This window comes from Myripristis murdjan, chromosome 8 (genome assembly GCF_902150065.1).
Source record: "Myripristis murdjan chromosome 8, fMyrMur1.1, whole genome shotgun sequence".
NCBI classification, from domain to species: domain Eukaryota; kingdom Metazoa; phylum Chordata; class Actinopteri; order Holocentriformes; family Holocentridae; genus Myripristis; species Myripristis murdjan.
In genome coordinates, this window is record NC_043987.1 from 16,123,769 (window position 1) to 16,137,643 (window position 13,875).

At 42.8% G+C, this 13,875-nt stretch overlaps 1 protein-coding gene across 1 annotated transcript in view; it reads left to right on the forward strand.

Moving 5' to 3' along the window:
* Positions 1-13,875, forward strand: part of LOC115364416 (extracellular serine/threonine protein kinase FAM20C-like) — a 44,829-nt gene that overhangs the window by 23,223 nt on the left and 7,731 nt on the right. The window contains exon 4 of the mRNA XM_030058989.1: positions 10,604-10,696. Coding sequence (XP_029914849.1) covers positions 10,604-10,696 — 93 coding nt within the window. The remainder of the gene's footprint in view (positions 1-10,603; positions 10,697-13,875) is intronic.

Below are 13,875 nucleotides of genomic sequence, written 5' to 3' on the forward strand. Positions count from 1 at the left end.
AATGATTTTATTTACCATGTCATCTCAGATGATAGTGGAATGTATAGAAAGTAAAAGAGGAGGAGAAAAAAGGCTTCAGATTAAGAGGAGATAGCTTGAGGTTTATTTCATCTTGCTTTCTGCATGTTACCCACAATCCTCTTTGGCTCATGAAGAGACTACTTTTTGCTAGCCCAGCAGTTCAGTGACATGCTCTCTTGGGGATTTTTTTTCCCCCGCTCACCAGCCTTAGCTTACATGTCATGCTGAATAGCAGGGCTTGTTACTCAGTCCCTATGAGATGGAGACTCATTGTAATGCCCTTTGATTTTATGTGTGGGCCAACACACAAACTCACATGCGCACGCACGGACACAGAAAATATTTAAGATGCTTAGTGGCTGAAAGCTTTCCCGCTTGTTTTCAATATGGCAGAAATATGGGTCTTTGTGCACTTTGTTGATCCTTTGTGTCTTGTCTAAAACCAGTATCAAGGATGATGACATCTCTTTTCGTTCGTCTCACATTCTTCAATTCAAATCTGGCTTTGGGTGTCTGGAAGCACTACTCCCTCCCCACCCATCGCTTTCTCTCTCTCTCTCTCTCTCTCTCTTTCTCCGTCCCAACCTTTCTCATCTCTTTCACTCTCCTTCTCCTCCCCTCCATTTCTCATCCATCATTGACAGCTGTGAGGGATGGAGACAACTGGTAGGGGCTTTCTGGTGGAATTTACTGGTGGAAAATGTTTAGAGGAATTACATCTCCCTGTCTGTGTGCATTAGTTCCTTCCTCCACAGTAAGGATGGTGTTTGGCACAGACAGATTTTGGGAGGTTGAGCAGATGGGCACAACAATCCTTGTGACATTCTGACCTTCCCGGTGCACCGCATTGCCATTTTCATCATAGTGCCCTCTATATCACGGTGGATATTCTGTTGCGGGTGTATGGCGTAGCTGTCAGAGTCTTAGAGACAGTCTTAGGCCAGGTGTTTTTGTACATGGGACAGTTCAGTATTATAACAGGACTCTGTTTGGCATTGAACACTACTGCTCAAGAGACAAAAATACTCTCTCTGAGGAACACAAAACTGCCAGAGAGAATCAGTTAGTTATGGAGTAATAGGGTTTATACTTTTATCCACATTTTGAAGAACATTGTTTTAAATAACCCCAAGCTTGTGTATTCTGATAGCAAATCATATTGACCTAAGAATACCATTGTTGGGATGTTAGTGTATGTTCTGCATAATCCATTGTTTGTCTTCTGTGACGATGCCTACCTTTCCTAACCTGAGAGGGTTTTGCCTCGGAGTTCTGCTGTTGAAAATACACTGTAAATATGGTGAAGTGTGGCTCTGTGTTACTGCTACACTTATGCAGAATGAAAGTCTTTGGCTTGCTGCAGATGAAGGTGTAGGAGATGGAGAGAGAGAGAGAGAGAGAGAGAGAGAGAGAGAGAAAGCGAATCAAGTGAGAGATCATAGGCGTAAGACCTGCTCCATCCTTCGAGTACATAATCCCTTCACAGCAACAACAAATGCAGTGCTACTCCAGTGCATGACCTGAAATTCACACGACTGTTACACCGCGCTGCCAAAACGTGCTTTCTAAGAACAATAACAATTCACCATCACCTCTTGCTCATTTCCTTACTGCTGTCGCCACACATCGGGAAAACAATACACAGAACCTAACAAGAACATCTCCTGACAAATTCATTCAAGATGACGGTGGAATATGAATTATGGAAAGAGCGCCAGTAGATGTTGCCCTGATTGGCGCTGCATGCCATTTTTACTCAATCTGTCATGCCATCACTAAGAGAAACAGAAACAATTGCATGTGAAATTACTGTGTTAATGGAAAGTGCAGGGGGTGGGGGGGACTGCTCACGTCGCAGCCTCATTGTGTCGCTGAAGGGATATCTGCGATGAGAACCAATACAGCACAGTCTACAGGCGGTAGTGTAGCCTACAATAATGGCAGCACTCTTATCAGACAGAAATTATATAATCAGCGTGTTAAATATTCATGATAGAAGAGAGAGAGAGAGAGAGAGAGACAGACAGAGAGAGAGAGAGAGAGAGGGAGAGAGAGAGACAGAAGGTAAGTGATATCTGGCTCTGCATAGGTGGCCTTACTCGGCTGACCCCATTCTGAAGCTGCGGCCATCAGGATCCTGCATGATATGGAATTAAACGTGATATTAAAGGGCATGTTAATATTATAGATGTTAATATTATAATCTAGTTGCCTCAAATTAGATTATATTTTTGTGACCTCTGTTGCTGTGATAGAAACGAAGCTCCATATTGATGTTAAGCTTTTCCTAATGTCACATTGAATGTACTCTGGCCTATTTTCTGATTATTCTCGGTGAATATAATTAATTGAAACATTTTCTCAATTGATATCAGAAATCCGCAGCACAGTTTCTACTGAAAGTCACAAATGAATATGCTTATCAAGTAACACGCACGCAACATTTATTTTGACATGCAAAAAGCACTGATGCATTCAACAAAATGTGGCTTTGTGAAAAGGAAAAATACACAGCGATACTAATAAGATTCTGGTCCTTTCATACATATTCCAAGAGCCATGAGTCAGGGGAGCCTGTTAAGATGATTGTGGGGAAGCATCCCAAAAGCCTAGATATAATTCGTCAGCTTTGCGGCAGGTCTTCTTAGTGATTCCAGGTCTTTAAACACCATGCTCAGTGGATTGGGGAACACAGCTGAATATGCCATGCCAGTCAATTAAGGCCAGGGAAAAAAAGAGACTTCAGAAAATAGCTCTAAGAGTACTGTGGAGCAAAGTGGAGCAGAGCAGGCACACTGAGGGTGACATCACTTGTTTAGCATCATGACAGGATGAAAGTAATGCAAATACCCCTGCATGAGTGTACATGTCGGCACAAAGTCAGTACGGATGTCATACACACAAACACATGATTATACTGGCCAGGAAATCTTGATATCCTAAAGATTATGAGAATAAAGAAATCATTATTTATCAAAAAATCTTTTAATATTTGTCCCCCACCAGATGAAATTGGAGCAGGGAGACTAGGAATCATGCATCTGTTCATCCATTCATTCAACTGTTTGTCACACAGTGGCATAACTTTTAACACCCCTTGGCCAAAAGTGGGCGAGGCCATGGGCGTGGCATGCCTTAATGAGTAACAGAACTTCCCAACGGATTCACATAACACCACAAAATCTTGATACAAAATTTATCCTGGGCTAACATCTTCACATCACACGTGGATTGGGTCACACCCACTTCCTCCCAGGCCACACCCACAGTTTTTTGTCGTTTCTCCAAAAGGGGTTTGGGTGGGGTGTCCTCTGACCCAGCAATCACCTGCCAACAAGCTAGTTATTACACAGCCAAGCTCATGATTGTGCACTTTATAACAGCTTCTCACTGGGAGGTATTAGCTCCATTCAGTTTCATTCATTCATTTGTGTGATTATCTGTTCATTCCTCTGATACCATGTCGCATGACATATTTTTGACAGTTTTTTATCTTTTACCTGCCTCATATGGTGCCAATCAAAGTGGAGGATGTGCACCAATGGTGAGGGTCAACATGTAATTTTATTTTAAAATTGAGCCAACCGTCTCATTTCATAAACCTTGGTACCGTGTTACTTGTGTCGTAGAAGTACAATATGTAATGCAATCCCACTGACACAGACTTAAACGTGGGCATTTTGAGGGCAACTGTCATCCGTCTGAAGGGTTGCCAGAGAGATCTGCTGGTCACAGATAGTGACCTAGCCCTCAGCTACTGTATGTGGCTTCCCTCACAGCCATATATTCAGATTCCAGATTCGAGGCTTCGGCTTCTGCCTGCAGCTTTTATGAGGAGAGAATGACAAGCAGGTCAAGAGAGAGTCTGAGGAGTGGCGGTTATGCCGGGAAAGGGATCAAGAGGAAGAGATAAGACAGATGGAGGGGACAACATGCTCTGCGGCTGTGAGAGAGACAATCTGCCCAGGCGGGGACTACTGGGGCAATGGAATACTTTGTTGTTTTGTAATGCATTCAAAGTCTGTTCACCATTTTGCAATAACTGGGCAGTTTTAATTTTTAATTTATTTATTTAAAATCATTTTTTTCTAATCCATTATTAGTTACTTTTTGATATCGTTTTTCAGTAGAAAAGCATCTGGTGCAGACAACATGCTGCTAATGGGAAAAAAAACTCAGTCTCAGAGCGTTTGACATAAATGAGATTGTCTCTCTCCAGCCAGGGATCCTGTCACACACAAACACACACCTGTACAGTATGCTCCTCCTGTTGTCTATACTCTGAGTCTCCAGTTCACTCACAGCACTGTTGTTTGTACAGTCTTGTACTCTTTTCTGTGTTGCCTTGTAAGGACAAATAACTGCATTCATAAACTGGCGGTAAGAGCTCATTACCATGGAGTCAGATTACTGTTGCCATGCTGAAAGCAGCGGTGAGGTGACGGCCAAATGAAAATGTTTGGAGCTCCAATGCCGCTGTGTGCAACACTCAAATGAACAAATGAAGAAAAACAGCACAGACACAGTAATAATGGAATCAGCACTCTTTCTTAATCAATAAGGTCGCACAAAATCCACCAGTGATTTTTTTATGTGTAACCTCTAATACCCTTCATGTACAGTGAGTGTTATGTTACAGGATACTGGGCAGCAGTGGCCCAGTGGTTAGAGGATCTGGGCTTATGTCTCCATGTCAGCAAGCATCTGCCCTGCTTATCACACAGAGATTATACAATCAGCATGTGAAATATTCATGATAGAAGGCAAAGAGAGATGGAAATCCTCAAGGGGCACTGCTCTGCGTCTCATCTTGTGCTCTGATATCCCTGGAGGCGAGCAAGTGAAAAAAACATTTTTTCTAAGGTAAATTCAACAAAAAACAAAAACTTTTGCATTATTGATTCATAGTAACATTATACAATTAGCATTCACTGTACTGTGCATTATATTATTTGCTGTAATTTTAATGACTCAGCATTACACAAATGATCCAGGACCCCTACTGTGGCGGAAGATCAATCGATAGATTGTTGCACTTCTAAATTCATGAGGAGGAAAGTATGTTAGATCCTCGATAATCTTACTCGGTCTCGAAATTAATTCCACACTCTCCCCCTCATCTCATCAGTATCTAATAACTTTGAAAATGAGGTACTGACTTAGGCCATCATCCATCTTCTTCAAGTCAAGCCCTTTTCCCAACATTATTATGATGATATCGCCCATGCTGCTTCCTACACATGCAAATAACTCGCCTTAACCTGCTGGCAGTATCTCACCCTGCGTGTTGAAAATAGCTGAGGCCAGAACACAACTTGTGTAACATTGATTTGAAATTCAATCTAGACAGCTACCTAGGGGCCCTGGGCCGGTTCTTGGATCCTACTGACACGGGTGGATGCGAAAAAAGCAGCATGTGTGGAGGAAAAACAGAGGTGTTAAGGAGCAGAAATACACGTATATCTCCATATGTCAAGCATGCAGATGTGTGGTCACGTCAGTGCACACACAGCCACGCGCACATCGACACACACACACAGCCTTTGGCAGTCTTTGACGACGTTCGCTGTGATGCGCCTGTATTTAGTGCGGCTGACACACCACTGTCTGACAAACCACCAGGCTGAAGAGGTCTTATCTTGCCCTCTTTTATCCAACCGTCCATCCCTCTACACGTCTGTCTCCTTGAGTGATGCCAAGACTACTCCGCAAAGTGCAGTCAGTGTCCTGAATATATCACACTAGTCACTTGTGTTCCACCAAAGGCCCACATGCACACTGAGGACATTTCGCCGGCTCTTCATCCACTCCACAACACAAACAAGGTACATAGGAAGGGAAGCCATTTGAAAACATAACGTACCTCTTCATGAATCAAGAGGGAGGGAAAGGCCATGTATTTTGCTGATGTCTGTAAAGCATCATGATTTGATAGTCACAGTTAAAGGAAGTCAGGGGAAAATAAGGGGGGACAAAAGAAAACGAGTGCAAGGGAAGAATGGCAAAGATGGGTCAGCGACGTGGAAGAGGTCAGGTGAAGAAAGACTACACAGGGAGCAAACGGGAGAAAAAGAGAAAGGGAAAAAGTGGAGGAGTGAAACTGCTGGATACCTAATAATTGGTGGTTAAGTATAGGGCCAAGCTGGCGAGAGGGAATTTCATTTGGCAGTACAGTAAGTGAATAAATTTGGCAAATCAAAGCAGGTTAGAAACCCTGCAAACAGAATCTGAGTGAATATTATTTCTCTCTACCTTTTGTGTCTCTCTCAGGTTTCTTGAGTTGATGTGCTGGAAGCTTTTTGCTGTTAGGATTAGCTGAATCTAGCTGTGTGTTCCTTTGTTTACTTATTTGCTCATTAATTTTCTACAACTTTATGCTTCAGTCAGTATGCAGTAACACAGTTTGTATGATTAGATCAATATGAGTTTTTGAAGGTCAGTTTTGATATTTTTAGACAGAAAGTGCTGATAGCCAAGATTTTTTTTTTTGCACATGGTCAATATCTTTGGATTTGACCTTTCTATACTAAGTAGCAGTTTCTCCAGAATTGTATTCTGTGTGTGTGTGTGTGTGTGTGTGTCTGAACAGGTGTGCAAAACACTGCTGAATGAAATTTTTTTCAGGTGGATCAGTGGCTCCTTATATGAGAGGATGAACATATATTAAGTGGTAAGCAAAAAATGCATAAAATTTAATGCATTTTGATGAATGATTGGTTTAAAAAAATTCAAGCTGAACAATAAAATGAGAAAATTAAATTTGTAAAGAAAGCAAAATTTCATCGCAGGTTTTTAGCTGTCGTCAGAGAAGAAATTCCATCATTATCAGCAGTGGCTGCATGGTGGGTGTCTGATATTTAACAAAAGGCCCACCTTATTTACCTAATACCAAATTTATCTGTCTAATACAAAGGTACTTCTCTCTCCTCTGCCTGCATCCTCTCTCTCAAACACACACACACACACACACACACACACACACACACACACACATCCCTCCCTACCCCATATGAGATCCCAGATAGACAGGACGAAGGGCCAGACAGAGACAAAGAAGTCTGTCAGCGGGGGGCTGAAATCTGCTACGGATTACCAGTAGATGATAGATCTCTGTGTCCTCTCTCTTTCTCTCTCTCTCTCTCTCTCTCTCTCTGAGTAGCACGATGTCATTATAGCACCACAAGGTCAGTGGGAATGTGTACTGTGTATAGGGTTTGTGTGTGTACTGAGCACCAAGGTCCGTCTGAATAGGGCTTATCAATTGTGCTTAAGATGGTGTGTGTGTGTGTGTGTGTGTGTGTTTCTTCTGTTTCATCTTGATTAGAGATTACTGCAGTTCTGGCCTAAATGGTGCTACTGTTATGAGCCTAAATCGATATCTCTATCATTTTAAACCAGTTATATGCTACCTGATGGAACAGCACATGCTACATGCTATCACATGGTGATTCGGCATGGAAATGTGAATGGAAATGTGAATGGAAGTGCTCACGGCGCATGCACACACACCTGTCACTTTCCATGTGACGTGCTGCCACTCACTCCAGGTCTTCGTCCATGTCACTGTTCCTCTCCTTACTGAAGAACTGGTGGAATGAATTTTTCTGATTGGGTTTGCCATGACTCTGCTGCCCCCTCTCTGTCACCAGTATGGATTACTAGTTCAATTGAGTGTGTATGTGTGTGTGTGTGTGTGTGTGCGTGTGTGCGTGCGTGCGTGCGTGCGTGCGTGCGTGCGTGCGTGCGTGCGTGCGTGCGTGCGTGCGTGCGTGCGTGTGTGACCCCCCCTTCTCTCATGTTATTAATATAACACTGTACTGTGCTGGTCTGAGCTCATGAGGAGCATAAAAACTGCCCAGTCAGCTCAAAGTAACCACACAGTAGTCCACACAAGCAGTTCAGATTCATCCCTGGTCATGCACATACACACACACACACACACACACACACACACACACATATGCTGCTGGACTGCAGTACATAGGGATGGAGTGTGGCACCACTTCAGATAAACCAACTTTTATTTTCAAGGATACTGATTGTTATGAGGTTTTGTGTTCATGGCAGTGTTGGGAAATGTGTGTCTGAGGACTAGAACATGTTTTTATCAACAGAGTGGGGACATTTTGGGGAAGTGAGGACATTTTGACCGGTCCTCACAACTACAAAGGCAAATTGTGACTTATTGGTTAACAATTAAGATTAGGCAAAGGCTGTAGAAGATTGTAAAAAATGAGTTGAAGTCAATATGATATCCTGTAAGGCTTTTCACATCACAAACCTGCCTATATCCAAAATGCTGAAGAGCTTCCTCCCAGACAGGAAATTGCAGTCCACATCATGGTGACCATGGCAACCACAGTCAGTAATTCCTGTCAGTCAGATTTACATGACAGTTTTTGCACAGTGGAAAGTGATGTCAGGAAAAATTCACACATAACCAAATTGCCCGAGGAAGTTCATCATTATGCCAAGATACGGAAGACAGAAAAAGTTTCTTTCAGTGGCGCTCCAGAGAAATACATCCCTATCCAGAAATTAATCTCTCTGCCTGACTTTCCATGAAGAGTAGCTTAATTAACTAAAAGCCACTTAACGATGCAGCTTCTTTGTGTTCCTCCGCAAGTCTGTTATTACGTACGTCTCCATGCCGACATGGCAGAGACATGAATGAGAACCTCTTATGCCTCCATTTCATGTCCGTGAGAGTGAGTTTGAGCTCAGCATCTTTTTGTGTTGCTGTGCCTTTTTAGCACCGCTGATTATCTAGACTTGATAAGGCACCTTAATAAGAGTGCATTTGATAACAAGGTGCGTCACAGGTGCAGTAGGTGCTGTGCAACATAAGGTCACCTTTAGAAACCTCTCATGTCCCGCCACCCTCGTAAAGACACCTTTTATGCAGCTCCTTCTTAATCTAGACAGCATCTTTCATTCCCTACCCTGCACCCTGAAAATGAAAACTCCATTAGTTGCCTGCTTGGTCTGGGGGTCAGTGAGGGGATCACAATAACTGCAAACGATTAATGGTTAAAAGGCTGCCTTCATGACATGTAAAAGAATAAGAGGAAGAGTTATTTTGTGTTGCCAATTGGCTGGCCTCTCTGGAATATAGAGGGGGGGCGGGCATGCACTGCTGCTGTCTGAGGTGCAGTCCGCACGAATGAACTGCAGGTGGACAGCAAAAATAAAGGTAAAACAAGATAGGGATTACCGGTCGCATGTGTGAATATATGTGTGTACTGTGTTGTGTAAGGTTTCAGGTTTATCTGACTGGGTTGATCGCTTGTACAAGCATTGGCACTGGTTAATGTCAGGTGTTTGGTGTGTGTGTGTGTGTGTGTGTGTGTGTGTGTGTGTCTGCATGAGTCTGGAGATCATATCCTATAGCTAGACAAGCAGGCAGACAGACAGGCTTCCAGCAACTCAGTCTTCGCTGTCTCAAATCCATGGCCCACTTGGCAGAGGTCCACTTCTCCTGGATGTCTGTCCATGTGTGCATGTGTGTGTGTGTGTGTGTCTGTGTGTGCGTGCGTGCGTGTGTGTTTGGTGCTCTTCCCTTCAGTGGCCTAATCCAAACAGGTTTGGGTCTCATGTGTCAGCTTCTGCCCCAGAAAAGGGATGCAGACAGTAAGGTGGAGTTACATCCTGACGGGTACAAAACTCTAATGAAAGTTTTGGAAAGTTGGTTTCCAATGTAAACGTCTCAAAGCGAATAAATCTCTGAAATCTTGGTGGGTTTTAGAGTGGCCAAGTACAGCAGGGGAACATTGCTTTCAGTTACTTTTTTTTTTTTTTACTCAGCACTTTTAACATTATGCCCTTCCTGATGGCCCTATACTTAATAGAGACTAGCTAAGAGTATAGCAACCAAGTTTCATATTGAGTGTAAAACTTATCTGTTCCATTATGATCACTGAACAGTGCACACCATTTGTTTAGAGTCACTGGACACAATAATTTATTTAAAATCCTTCTTGTTCTCAGCCATGTGAGAAATACAGGCTTCTGTGTGTCAAAAATGTAGAAAAATAAAGACAGTTTGAAATGCTGCTCAAGGGCTTTTAGTATCAGATATTAATCTTGGATAAACTCTCTGATATCACACTATTTCAGCTCAGTATCAGCACCAATACTGATAATAGTATCTGTGGCACTGCATCCATAATGATGATAACAACAACAATTAATATTAAAACAAGTAGCAGTAATACCATATTTAAACTTCAATTATTTAGCAAGTGTCTTAAGGCAGAGCTTCAAAAGAGATACATACAACAAAACATGTAATAATATATAAGTGAGGTGTAAAAATAGTAAAGTACCTGAGGAAATAAGAGTAGAAACCAAGTTAAAAAAGAAAACTGGTTAAATATATGAGTACATACGGTCTCTTCCATTTGCCCACAGTTAAAACCCTGCCTTTTGCGCAAAGTGGAGCCGAGAAGTGGCTTTTGACTGAGGCAGGACCAGGGAGGCCTGCTAACAAGATAAAAGCATGTTTGACCTCGATCAGAAAAATTATCTCATGCAGGTTGTGCTGGCATCACTCTAACAGTTTTATTAACGTTGTGTTTTTCAGGCAGACACGGGAGCAGGAAACCCCTCCAGACTTCTTCTATTTCTCCGACTTTGAGAGGCACAATGCTGAGATTGCCGCCTTTCACCTCGACAGGTACAGATCAGCAGCTTTTTCCGTGGAGGATTCTCAAGCTACTTCTCCCCTTCTCCCCTGCTTAAGCACATTTGGTTCACCCCATTCATGCGAGGGAAAATGTGTGTATGATTTTGATGGCTAAAGGATTCCAAGATTAAAAGATTCACACCTCTATCGAAGCTGCAATAATAAAAATTGCAAAGGATCGATTTAAACGAAGACCTTTTAGACTAAACTGACAAAAACCATGGTATAAGCACATAATTCAATGGGCGAGTCTACATGGTTCTCACTTATCTAACCCTCTGATAAATTATGTCCTTATTATATGTATTTTGTCAGTTGAAATGGCCCTTAATTTTGTGATTTTAATTACTGTAGCTTCAAAGGACTATACTAGGTTTCTTTCACATTGGCTCATTAGTCAATTAACCTTTCATTTTCATTACATAACGGTGAAGATCTCCCAAAAACTGATAATGTCTTTTTGTTCCAGAAAGAATGACGCATAATTATACATACACAAAGTGATATTTTAAGCCCATTATAAATTCAAGATAAGCCGTACAGCAGACTTAAACTGTGGTAGTCTGGATGGGATTTAATACATGAGGGATTAGATAACACAACGAAGGCAGGGATCATCTTGTTAGCCTTCTCTTCCCACTGCCATATATATATATCGATTCCCACACGATCCTTTCACTTAGTGGCCTTGGGCTGACAAGGTGGAAAAACGGCAACACTTCTCGCAGGAATCACACTGAGAGGAGTCAAATGTGCTGGTTTAGGAGTCCAGAGGAGGATGATGAATGCAGCACTGGTCACCCTCAAGGCCGAGTTAGGCGGGCATGGTGGTTGGTTTGCATTCAAACACACTCACACACCAGAGCAGTGGCATGTGTCTGTGTGGGCAGGAAGATACAGAACAGGAAATCACAGGCATGACATTGCCAGCAGGTCATCGTTTAGCGTGGGGAGGAGGTGCCTGTGTCACCCTGAAAGAGCAGGGGTTTTTTTAGGTTGTGTGCACCAGGTCGGGCTGTCCATGACTTATAGTGTAGTTTTTTGACCAGAGCAGCCATGGGATACAAGCCTGAGCTACTGCCAGGGTCCAGGTTACGACTTCATAGCCGCTTGATTCAGGAATGTGGAGGAGGGAGAGGGTGTTTTTTGTGCTGTGCAACCTTTCTTTAATGCATTTTCTAACCCTGGGGTGAGTTGATACATGCGGTGCTATGAAATGTACCAACAACATCATGTGGGTTTGACAGAAGGAGTAACGTCATGGATTTCCAGTAAGTACTTCTGAGTACTTCTGAGTAATCCCGGGATTTTTTTTTTTCTATCGTGCAACCTTTGTTTTTGGTGGTGTACTATCTTACCATCTGTTCTGAACTCCGAGTGACTTGCGAATTTGTAAGTGGTGGTGCACGCACAAAAGGATACACACATGCAAGCACACACCCGTTCACACACGCACACAAGCACAGGTGCTCCATTGTCAGCAGGGCCCAACATGATGGAGCGGTTTGCAGACTCTGAATGCTTCTCTCTGTAGGCTAGAGTTTCACCGCCTCTGTTAGACTCAGCCTGTCTGTCTGTGTATCTGCCTGCTCCCAGGAGGCTTAGTTTTAGTCTCAAAGGGGTCAGGGTCATTTGGACAGCAAATATTGAGTGAGACAGGCTAAACAGGGACTGAATAGTCATAGTGTTCTTTTTGTCACGGTAGGGGCGAAGCACTTGAGTGCTCACTTTAAGAATGTAGGGTGTGCTTTCCTATAAATACACTAGAGGGCAGAGAAAAGAAGCTGAAGCAGGGAGGGACACAAGAGAAGGAGAGAATGAAACACAAAGACAGACAGAATACGAGACAGAATGATGTAGAAAGCAGATATAGGAAGATAATAATTCGCTCAACTCTACTGTCTGAAGCTTGTCTCCCCCTTGTATTCCCGTCAGGGGGGACAGTGACTCAAAGCTCCACCCCCCACACCACACCACACACCACCACCCCCAGACACACACACACACACACACACACACACACACACACACACACACACACACACACACACACACACACACACACACACCATTTCCACATTTGTTTTGCTTGAAAGCCAGATACTGAATATCAGTAAAGGCTGCTTTAGATTCCAATAAGACAAGCAAATGGAAAGCGTCATGAAATGGATGAATAATTAAGACACCACACCAACTGAAAGGAAATAGCCCAAGCAGACTGACAGCTTAGACTGAAGAGCACTAAACATCCATCTGTGATGTGTTCTCATGTCCTGGATTTTCTTGGAGCAGTTTTTATTTAACCAATAACTGCTGATGGCGTGCTGAAGAGCTGGACAGCTGTTTCCTACAGACAAAGAGAAAAATCATCTCCAGCTTGCAGCAAACCCTATGTGACTGTGCACCAGCATAGGACAACTTAGATTAGATTAGATTAGATTAGATTAATGAACCCCTGTGGAAACAGGTACAACAAAAATAATAATAATGATGAGACCCCTGTGGAAATAAGTACAATAACAATGATGATGATGATGATGATGATGATGATGATGATGATGATGATGATGATGATGATGATGATGATAACACCAGGTATACAGATGGAAGACAAGAAATGTGTTTTGTGTATATGTGCAATATTAGATGTTCCTTATGGCAGATTTGTAATTGGCACTAACATACACAGTACAGGAATCTTGCAAATAGGCACTGTAAGCTGCTATCCAATGATAGCTACAGATGAAAATATCATATGTACACAAATGTGTCCAGAAATATGTACAGGCTCATGTACAAAGAATTGTGTACAGATCAGAAATATACAAGCAGGGCAGGTGCAGGGCAGGGACCGTGCAGGTGTTCAGTTCAGGGCCCTCCTAGCTGGGTGAGGCTGGTGTTGTTGTGGCAGTCAGACTGCTTGGTGCACCTGGAGGTAAAGATACTTGGCAGTTGCATCAGCTCATCATAAACAGTGTGGAAGTTATTGTCCAAAAATGAGCACATGTTCCACCCCATCCTCACCTTTTCCATCACTTCCAGCATGTACACACAGAGCCCTCAGACCAACAACAGTGCCAGCCTTTTTCAACACTTTTTCAACAGCAAGTACTTACAAGCAAATGCTGCACTACGACAATATTAACATCGTGGCATTGTGTTGGCTTTCA